Source organism: Salmo salar, chromosome 09 (assembly GCF_965601325.2).
Source record: "Salmo salar chromosome 09, fSalSal1, whole genome shotgun sequence".
NCBI lineage: Eukaryota > Metazoa > Chordata > Actinopteri > Salmoniformes > Salmonidae > Salmo > Salmo salar.
In genome coordinates, this window is record NC_138299.1 from 144,347,004 (window position 1) to 144,358,080 (window position 11,077).

General features: G+C 46.2%; 1 protein-coding gene across 1 annotated transcript; it reads left to right on the forward strand.

Annotated features, from left to right (window-relative positions):
- The first annotated feature begins 212 nt into the window (after window positions 1–212).
- On the forward strand, window positions 213–10,439 carry LOC106613062 (uncharacterized). The gene is made up of 11 exons (XM_014214946.3): window positions 213–330; window positions 2,495–2,674; window positions 2,829–4,382; window positions 6,307–6,399; window positions 6,986–7,090; window positions 7,269–7,378; window positions 7,619–7,813; window positions 8,165–8,327; window positions 8,554–8,719; window positions 9,220–9,314; window positions 9,611–10,439. The coding sequence occupies exons 2-11, from the start codon at window positions 2,518–2,520 to the stop codon at window positions 9,694–9,696; spliced, it is 2,724 nt and encodes a 907-aa protein (XP_014070421.3). The 5' UTR covers window positions 213–330; window positions 2,495–2,517; the 3' UTR covers window positions 9,697–10,439.
- Window positions 10,440–11,077: the final 638 nt, after the last annotated feature.

The following is an 11,077-nucleotide window of genomic DNA, read 5'->3' on the forward strand; positions in this document are numbered from 1 at the left end:
AGAATATCCAATATTTTAATTGAAAACAATCACAGTAAGGTATGTAATTGTTACCCAGAAATTATTTGATATTCAGATAAAAACAGCTGCATTGGACCTTTAAAATATCAAAAGGAAGCAAAAGGTACTAATTTCATGGAACAACCCAGGTAAGGTCTGATGTCACCTCTGGAGGGGTGAGGGGGGTGAGGCCGGAACATCTGGAACTCCTCCCACTCTCAGGACATTCCTCCAGAACATATGTCAAGCAACGTCTTCTCTCTCTGTCCGATCACCTCGCCTTCTCTTTCTTTGTCTGAGCATCATCATCATTGTCCTCATCATCAGAAGGTAAATACTCCTTCTCTGCGTGCTGTATCCATTTCCTCTCCTCTCTGTGTTATTGCACTGTGTAGGCTAGTTTCAGGACAGCAGAATATTATATTCAAACATTCATGGCATGATTAGAAATAACTGGTATCTTATGTAAATATTTGTCATGAAAACATAGAGAATGTAAAGAACAGCTTATGATACTGTGGAGAAGTTGTCTGAACAGTTAGAGGAGGCTAGTAGGGTTGTGATGGTAAGATAGTGATGGAGAGAGAGGGAGAGAGAAAGAGGTCTGATATTACTTACTAGAATCAGCTGCTTGATAATAGACTTGTAAACACATATGTATGGAAGTCTAATAGATGTATGTGATATACTATATATGATGATAGACAGGCTGACATATACAGGGTAACTAAATGTGCTCTGCTCTGTCTCCTGTCACTGACTCAGCGAAAGAGGGAGAGAGAAAAGAAGGAGAGAGAGAGGAAGAAAATAAGATTGGCTAGGCAGCAGCCTATCTCTCTAGGCACCAGCCTCCTATCTCTCTAGGGACCAGCCTCCTATCTCTCTAGGCACCAGCCTCCTATCTCTCTAGGCACCAGCCTCCTATCTCTCTAGGCACCAGCCTCCTATCTTTCTAGGCACCAGCCTCCTATCTCACTAGGTACCAGCCTCCTATATCTCTAGGCATCAGCCTCCTATCTCACTAGGCACCAGCCTCCTACTTCTCTAGGCACCAGCCGCCTATCTCTCTAGGCACCAGCCTCCTATCTCTCTAGGCACCAGCCTCCTATCTCTCTAGGCACCAGCCTCCTATCTCTCTAGGCACCAGCCTCCTATATCTCTAGGCATCAGCCTCCTACTTCTCTAGGCACCAGCCGCCTATCTCTCTAGGCACCAGCCTCCTATCTCTCTAGGCACCAGCCTCCTATCTCTCTAGGCACCAGCCTCCTATCTCTCTAGGCACCAGCCTCCTATCTCTCTAGGCACCAACCTCCTATCTCTCTAGGCACCAGCCGCCTATCTCTCTAGGCACCAGCCTCCTATCTCTCTAGGCACCAGCCTCCTATCTCTCTAGGCACCAGCCTCCTATCTCTCTAGGCACCAGCCTCCTATCTCTCTAGGCACCAACCTCCTATCTCTCTAGGCACCAGCCTCCTATCTCTCTAGGCACCGGCATCCTATCTCTTTAGGCACCAGCCTCCTATCTCTCTAGGCACCAACCTCCTATCTCTCTAGGCACCAACCTCCTATCTCTCTAGGCACCAGCCTCCTATCTCTCTAGGCACAGGCACCTGCCATGTACTAACGCCCTCCAGTCACACATACTGTACTGTGGAATCTGTCTTTGTCACTGGGAGTGGGTGGATATGAGAATCAGCGTTTAGCTGGCACTAAGCAGGACAGGGAGTAGAGAGGCACTGCTGGGCTCTCTGAGAGGGGTTACTGTGCTGAATAAGGTAGGGGAGGTGGGAGAGAGAGGGAGTGAGAGGGAGGGAGGGGAAGAGTGAGTGAGAGAGAGAAAGGCAGGGAGCGATGTGGTAATTCACAAATGTGTTTTGATTCAAAAAAGTGTAGGTTACTGTTTTACATATAGAGGGCGATGGGATCTTTATGTTCAGTGATAATTAACATGAAGTACTGAGGTGAATCTTAACCAGAGCCCTTTCTAGACAGTAAGCTCCAATACCACCTGTTTCAACTCATCTGACCCAATCAAGATAACATTTATCCTCCATGACTGGGCCAGTGACATCATCAACTCTGCAAATATATCCTCTGGTTGTTTATTGTCCAAAACACATTTATACTAGAAACACATTCATACTTTATTTCCATTCCACAGAATAAAGAAACAGGCAGGACAGGAATGAGCTAATATTGGATTTAAATTTAGAGCAAGAGGAAGTCTTAGCCCTGGGTTGGCGGAGAGTGTTGACAGACAGACCAGCCAACCACACCAGTCTAGGGTTGCATCCCAAATGGCTCTAGGCTGGGGTCCCACATGGCACCCAGCCTAGAGCCTTATAGTTAAACACTTCAACCCAGACTGATGCTGGAATAATATGCTACTGAATAGCTTGTATTTTCATCATTTATTTTCTCATTATAATTTTTTTCTTCGCTGTCCTCTCTCTCATGTTCATATAATATTATTACTTTTGCTATTGTTTTACAGCTGTAGCTGAAACGACAGACGCCATGGCAACCTTGGATGGTTTTCCCGCCAGTTTCTATGGTGAGCCGGGGGTGTTGGGCATGTTATCCAATGGGATCAGTGCGTTCCTGGTTCTACTGCAGAACTTCAACACCGCTAGAACCGGAGTACCGCCGCAGGGGGTGGAAAACATTCTGGCAGGTACGCTAATCAATCCATCCATTCATCATGATCACTGTCTAACTCTACTCTCTGTTCTTGCTGTTGTGTTTCAGTTGGTTGTTCAGCATCAGTAACAGTGTTGTGTGTTTGTAGGTGGTTGTTCAACATCACTAACTGTGTTGTGTGCTTGCAGGTGTTCACCTGATTCTGATAGGTGGTGTGTGTCAGCTGATCGCCGGCCTCCTGTCGTTCCGCAAATACGACCACCTAAGCAGCACTGCCTTCATCGGCTACGCAGCGCTCTGGGGGAGCTATGGCGCCACACGCATCTTCCAGGGTGCCTCCCAACCAATCACAACCAACTTGACCCTGTCACATGACCTGATGAGCAACATGACAATGCACACTTCCCTCATAACCAACCTATCTCTGTCAGCGGAACTCATCAACGGCACCTCGCGGAGCCCTGATTGGCTGTTCTTCCTGCACATTCCCCAGACTGCCATTGCGGGATTGGTCCCATACATCCTCCTCTCCTTCCTATTGGCCTTCTGCTCGGCCACGGTAAACGTCATCATGCCCTTTGTGTTCGGCGCCATCTCGCTGACGCTGCTGTTCGAGGCCGTGGTATTAGGAGTGTCCTCCGCCTGGCCGCTGATTGTCTCCGGTATTCTAGAACTCCTCATCCTTCTTTTCGCCATGTACGGCAGCGCTGCCCTGCTGGTGAAAGGCCTGGCACAGCGCTACATCTTGAAGGGGTTCGGCAACCCCCTGTTTAACGTGCTCCTACTGGGGACCAATCAAACTCCCAAGGCCAGCGCTCAGAGCCTGGGACAGGAGAAGAAGAAGAACACGAAGTACGCTGAACCTCAAGCGCTCTGCTTTTTTTGCGACACCGTGTCTCCATTCATCCTGTTGTTCTACTGCTTCGGCTACGTCACGTCCTTCTCCCTGGGGGCCGTGTGGGTGTCCATCATCTCTGCTGCTCAGCTCCTCTCCAGCTACTACGCTCACCTGCGGCATGATGGCTACCTGGCCATCAAGGCCGGGCTGCATGCCACCTACTGGCTGACCAAGGCGTGGGAGGAGTTTGTGTTGTCGCCCCTGATCGTGTCGGAGCCGAAGGTAGAGGTGGCTGCTGGAAGACAGGCAATGGTTGGTGATTGGTTCTTTGTGACGGCAGCGCTGCTCATTTTAGTGGTTAGTCTCAGTAATGACGCCCTGGAGGTGGCCCACAATGCATTGTTCCTGCTGCTGTCCGTGTCCACGGTCCCCCAGATCCCCCTCCAGGGGTACTACATGTTCTTTGGGGTGTCCTGCTCCCTGTTTGCCGCCTCCTCGCTTTACGGGACATTCTGCCGCCTCATCAACTCCATTGCTGAGAAGATTCTGATCCCTGTGGGTCCTCAGCTCGTCTCCTCTGACCGCCTCCGCGCCGTCCTGTGCTGCTGCTGTTCCCCGGGGAAACTCCAGGGGGCGCTGTCATCATCACCACCAACAATTCAGATCACTGACACCCTATTCTACCTGACCAACGGGGTGGCAGCTCTCTCGGCACTCCACTCGGCCTCGTCCAGTCAGAGCGGGGTGTTCCTGCGGCTGAGCGTTCCGTGGGTGCTGGTGTCAGGAGCGTTGGTACAGGGGTTGGTCAGCAGACTGCAAGTCAGGGGAGGACAGAGATTTGGATCTGTCATCCCATCCTTCTACATGGTTGTCTGGGCTACATGGACATGGTACCGCTTCGCAGGTACATGGTTGACTTGTGCTGCCTCCTAAATGACACCCTATTCCTTATACAGGGCTCTTGTAAAAAGTAATGCACTATATACAGTGAGGGAAAAAAGTATTTGATCCCCTGCTAATTTTGTACATTTGCCCACTGACAAAGAAATGATCAGTCTATAATTTTAATGGTAGGTTTATTTGAACAGTGAGAGACAGAATAACAACAAAAAAATCCAGAAAACCGCATATCAAAAATGTTATAAATTGATTTGCATTTTAATGAGGGAAATAAGTATTTGCCCCCTCTCAATCAGAAAGATTTCTGGCTCCCAGGTGTCATTTAGATAGGTAATGAGCTGAGATTAGGAGCACACTCTTAAAGGGAGTGCTCCTAATCTCAGTTTGTTACCTGTATAAAAGACACCTGTCCACAGAAGCAATCAATCAATCAGATTCCAAACTCTCCACCATGGCCAAGACCAAAGAGCTCTCCAAGGATGTCAGGGACAAGATTGTAGACCTACACAAGGCTTGAATGGGCTAAAAGACCATCACCTAGCAGCTTGGTGAGAAGGTGACAACAGAACTGTCAATCTCCCTCGGCCTGGGGCTCCACGCAAGATCTCACCTCGTGGAGTTGCAATGATCATGAGAACGGTGAGGAATCAGCCCAGAACTACATGGGAGGGCCTTGTCAATGATCTCAAGGCAGCTGGGACCATAGTCACCAAGAAAACAATTGGTAACACATTACACCGTAAAGGACTGAAATCCTGCAGCGCCCGCAAAGTCCCCCTGCTCAAGAAAGCACATATACATGCCCGTCTGAAGTTTGCCAATGAACATCTGAATGATTCAGAGGACAACTGGGTGAAAGTGTTGTGGTCAGATGAGACCAAAATGGAGCTCTTTGACATCAACTCAACTCGCCGTGTTTGGAGGAGGAGGAATGCTGCCTATGACCCCAAGAACACCATCCCCACCGTCAAACATGGAGGTGGAAACATTATGCTAAGGGGGTGTTTTTCTGCTAAGGGGACAGGATAACTTCACCGCATCAAAGGGACGATGGACGGGGCCATGTACCGTCAAATCTTGGGTGAGAACCTCCTTCCCCCAGCCAGGGCATTGAAAATGGGTCGTGGATGGGTATTCCAGCATGACAATGACCCAAAACACACAGCCAAGGCAACAAAGGAGTGGCTCAAGAAGAAGCACATTAAGGTCCTGGAGTGGCCTAGCCAGTCTCCAGACCTTAATCTCATAGAAAATCTGTGGAGGGAGCTGAAGGTTCGAGTTGCCAAACGTCAGCCTCGAAACCATAATGACTTGGAAAAGATCTGCAAAGAAGAGTGGGACAAAATCCCTCCTGAGATGTGTGCAAACCTGGTGGCCAACTACAAGAAACGTCTGACCTCTGTGATTGCCAACAAGGGTTTTGCCACCAAGTACTAAGTCATGTTTTGCAGAGGGGTCAAATACTTATTTCCCTCATTAAAATGCAAATCAATTTCTGGATTTTTTTGTTGTTGTTATTCTGTCTCTCACTGTTCAAATAAACCTACCATTAAAATTATAGACTGATAATTTCTTTGTCAGTGGGCAAACGTACAAAATCAGCAGGGGATCAAATACTTTTTCCCCCCACTCTAGGGAATAGGGTACCATTTGGGACATACCCTGAAGGATTAGATTAGAAGACTTTATTATCCATTAGGTTTACGCAAAATGGAAATTTGGCTTTGGCGCTAACATACATATAGAATTTTACTCATTTCACACATCGACAGATCCTAACAGGAAGAATGCGCCTTTAAGTTTGGCCTAAATCATACAATAATGTCAAGAGGAGACTTGCAGGATAGTTAGTCAGTGTTACTGTTGTTGTTGTTGTCTCCATGCTCTGTCACCTGTTTAGTAACCAGTACTCTCTGTTCTATTCTCAGGCCTCATGCTACAGATCTCTCCAGCAGGGTCCTTAGGGTTCACAGCTGGAACCATCGCTTTCCTGGTCATCAACGCTTTCCTCATGCTCATCGGTCAGTCTCTTCATGAAATGACCAAAATCTACCTGTTCACCTGCTTCAACAGATAAAGAGAGTGAAAAACGGTTGTGTTTGGCACCCTATTCCTTATGTAGCCCTATGGGCACTGGTCGCAAGTAGTGCTTCACCGTAGTGCAGGGATCATCAACTATATTCAGCCGAGGGCCAATTACAAATCATTTGTAGACTGCAAATGAACCACAAGAAGCCCGAACAGATATAACATTTGACTAAAACATAGTAATTTCAAACATTGCTTACATTTCTACACAATCACATATATCTCTCTATTATGCGTGGGAATACCTTGGAACAGATTTCCAAAATTAAAATCAATTGGAGCTGATTTGCTGGTGTTTTTGCAGTCTTTTATATCCAACAATTGTTTTTGCTCAGAAAAATGTATAGGCCAAATAAATGTGTCCGCGGGCCGCCGTTGGGGAAGCCTGATATAGGGCATAGGTGACCATTAGGGACACATGCAGTGTATTCATCCTGTATTGCTAACTTTCTCCATGTCTTCTCCCCTCCAACACTCCATTTCTACATCTCTCCATATTTCCATGTGTCCACCCCCCAGCTGCATATGGGAACCTGGTCCTCTTGTCTCTGACCACAGTCATGGAGGTAGTCCTGGTCTGTTTCCTCCTGTCCACCCTCCAACAGCTCCCCTACCAGCTGGAGAGTAAGGAACCTGCTTCTCACCTCACTACCCTTACGGTCTCAGACCTACTGCACAGTATCTCTACCATAGTGAACATGTACGCTTTCTGTTCAAAACATTGCATTATGTACACATTGTTTTGATACCTAGATGTTAGTTGAATGTCACTTCTAACATTGCTCTTGCATTCTTCCTACAGTTGCCATGCTAGCTGTGTTCTCTATCATCTGTGTGTATGGAGCCCTGGCATCGCTGGTCAACTGTACCTTCTCTCAGAGACTGCTGCCCCTTGGCCCGCCGCTGTTCAAGGTGAGAACAATACACTCCATTCCGTATTTCATTCTGTTCCATTCTATTCCGTTCCATTCCATTCAATTCCATTCTATTCCGTTCCATTCTACTCCATTCCATTCCGTTACATTCTATTCTATTCCATTCTGTTCCCGTTCCATTCCATTTATTTCTGTTCTGTTCCATTTCATTCCATACCATTCCGTCCTACTCCATTCTGTTACGCTCCATATCGTCTCTCTCTGTGTTGTGTCTCAGGATGTGAAGCAGCGGAAGGCGTTGTCGCCTGACTCGCCCTGTCCCGTAGCAGACTCCAGGCTGACTAGTGGACTCCTGAAAATCAACAGACTGCTAGACGACGGGGGGGTCTGTGGAATCCCCACCGACACTGTCTACGCCCTGGCTGCCTCCTGCAAGAACCCTCACGCCATCGAGAGCATCTACAACATCAAGGTAACACTCACATTATCAGTAACATACTGTCCTCATACTCTTAAACAAGCCAATGTTACTCCAGCAAGTAGGCTACTGGTCCTTTGAGCCTGATATGAACAATTGTCCTGGAACAATCCTAATTGTGAAATGTCTGTGAATTGTCATGCACTGGCTCACAAAATTTTGTTTTGGGATGAAACTTTGGTTGAAACTGGATAACACCTGACCTTTGACCTCTAACCTCTCTTTGACCCCTTTTAGGACTGCCCAGCAGAGAAGCCAATCTGTATCTCCAGTGTAGAGCAGCTGGGCCAAGCCCCTTGACCCCTGACCTCTAACCCCTGACCTGTCTCTCTGACCCCTAACCAGGACCGCCCAGCAGAGAAGCCGATCTGTATCTGTATTTCCAGTGTGGAGCAGCTGGTGGCTGCCAAGCCCCCCTTCAGTCCTCTACTCTGGGAGTTCCTGAGGAACGTCTACCCTGGAGGAATCAGCTGCATCGTCTGCAAGGGAGATTGGCTACTCAGACTGGGTCAGTACCATGGTGGCAAATTACCAGTGGAGGCTGCTGAGGGCAAGACGGCTCATAATAATATTTTGAATGGAGTGTAATAGATGGAATGGAGTGAATGGAATGGTGTCAAACATGTGGTTGACTTTTGGGGGTCTACCTAAACTAAAATAGTGTTTTTAATCGTTGTGTTCGCACCTGTGTCGGTCAAGTTTTGCTGAGATAATGGTCTACATGTGTTGTCCAGGTGTGGGTCCGGCCTACGACCTTGTGGGGACCAAGGACAGCATTATGATCCGAGTCCCTGACCACACCGTCACCGGACACCTGTGTGACATCACCGGCCCACTCGCCATCACCTCAGCCAATCCCAGCGGAGAACCCGACAGCACGCACCACGACATGGTCATCAGGTAACAGTCTAGCATAATACTCACCAGTACTCAAGCGTGTTGACGCTTATTCATAAAACATTATAGTGGTAAATGATCACCATTTATAACATGTCATAAATGGTGCACATTGCAGCTCCAATGTAATAATTAGATACCAACATTTCCACAGCTATGCTGCCTTCATCAGGGTTTCATCAAATGATGACTATTTAACCTGGAGAGAACTATTTGATGTGATGCTGAGAGTGATGTCATTATTGAGGTATTTCTGCGTCCAGGAGTCTTGTTATAGACCGGTTTGATCTTTCCAGTCAGACTGGTTTGGTATCAGTCAGCCTGCTGTGTAAATGTACAGTTATGCTAATGTGACTGTGTTAGTCCTCGACTCGTTATGGGGTCATAATGTAGATGATGTTCTTTACTCTTGATGCTGTTCTGAACCTGTACCTGAACTTACTCTCAAACTGTCTTCCTAATACTGATAGTGACACTGTCTCCTCTATCTGTGTGTGTTTCAGTCGTCTGGGCCATAAGATCCAGGGTGTTTTGTGTGACGGGGATTCCAACGAGGTCGTAGCCTCCACAGTGGTCAACTGCCTCAAGATAGATGAAGGTATGATGTCACAGTGCAGTACAGACTCCCACTACAATAAGTCATAACTAACCTCTTAGGCTGTCTGTTGTCCCACCTAGGGTTGCAACATTCCAATAACTTTCCCCAAATTCCCAGGTTTTCCAGATATCCTAGTTGGAAGATTCCTGGATTTCAGAAGGATTTAAGTAGGAATTTCCAAAATCCTCCAACCAGGAATTTAGTTAAAGTTACTGAGACTTTGCAACCATAGTCCCACCCAATGGTTCCTTGTGTGTCAATGATCACTTAGTCAGAATTGTTTCCTTCTCCCCCAGGTACGATTAGCATCGTGAGGGAGGGCTGTGTCCCGGCTATCAAGGTTCGACAGATCTTTGAGAGGGTGAAGAGCAGTATGCTATGAAGAGGACCTTCACACTCCATCCTCTCCTACATTCTCGCTTCCATCCACCTCTCCTTCCCACATTCCCTCCCTCCATCCTATGTTGACCAATGATGACGCTCAGATCAGATACTGGACCCACACATCTCAGGCCACCAGCCAATGAAGAGTGTTCTCTTAAAGATAACTGAAGATTAAATGTGAAGAGTGTAAAAACGCGGCATAATTGTTGTAATGTTGGGCTAACTAAATGCTAATCAATTCGTTGTGATGAGAGGACTGTAGTGAAAGCCAAATGCAATCTTTGCTGACCTTATTGTTATAACAAATGTTTTAATCAGGGAAATTACCTATGTATTCATTCAGTATATTTGTTGTAGTTTTAGAGGTACGATACAGATGTTGTGAATTCTAGATTGATGTTAGATTTTTGTTCTGTAATAAAGTGCGACCAGAAAACACCATAATACCTTGATGTTGAATTAAGTCTAAAATAAACATTTGTTAAGGACTATGTAGTGTGGATAAATGTGTGATGCTTCTGGGGAGAAATGAAGGATTATTTATTGTTATGGTGAGGTAAGATTTATGTGGGATTTAATGTATTGTTCCATATGGGAGATTTACACAGGCCAAACAGCATACATGCAACATTTAAATGACCCGATTTCTATCATTTGTCCTGACAATGTGTTGCAATGGTTATATGTGTATATGTATGTTATTGTTTAAATCTATTTCATATTAAAACTCAACTAAACTAACATTTCCAGTTTCTTTTCTGTTTTCAATACCGTAACCAATATTTCTCATGTCTTAATAATGAATAAACAAGTGTCAATGATCAGCCTAAAACAAGATGTCTCCACCACAAGACCCAGCATATGAACAGATAAAAACCACATTAATGAATAGAACATTATTATAGGATCTCCATGTATAAAACAGGTCTGCAGAACTATGGAGTAGGGCTCTTTTGGGTCTAGTTTTAGAGCATGCTTTATATCCTGCTTTTAACCTTACAGCAGACTCTGGGGAAATCCACTTCCTGCATAGTTGGTCAACTAGAAACCAATTCTAATTTGCAATGAATCCTGGGCAAGAGGAAATACAGCTAAGATAATAACATTTTCATTTAAAATGGTCTCCAATAGAAATGGGTCATTCCAGTAGAGATCTGAGGTGCATGCATTCATTTCGAGGTAAAACATGTAGGCTATAGAACGTTCTATCCATCACCATTCAAAATGGCCTCCAAAAGAGCTGGGACATTCCAGTGGATCTCTGAGGTGGGGTTCTAGTAGCCTCTACCCAGGAGCTCTGCTTCACAAACACGCGTAACCAACCTCCAAAAGCATCTTACCCAGTCACGCTAGCTATTTGACAGCAGTAGGGACACTTC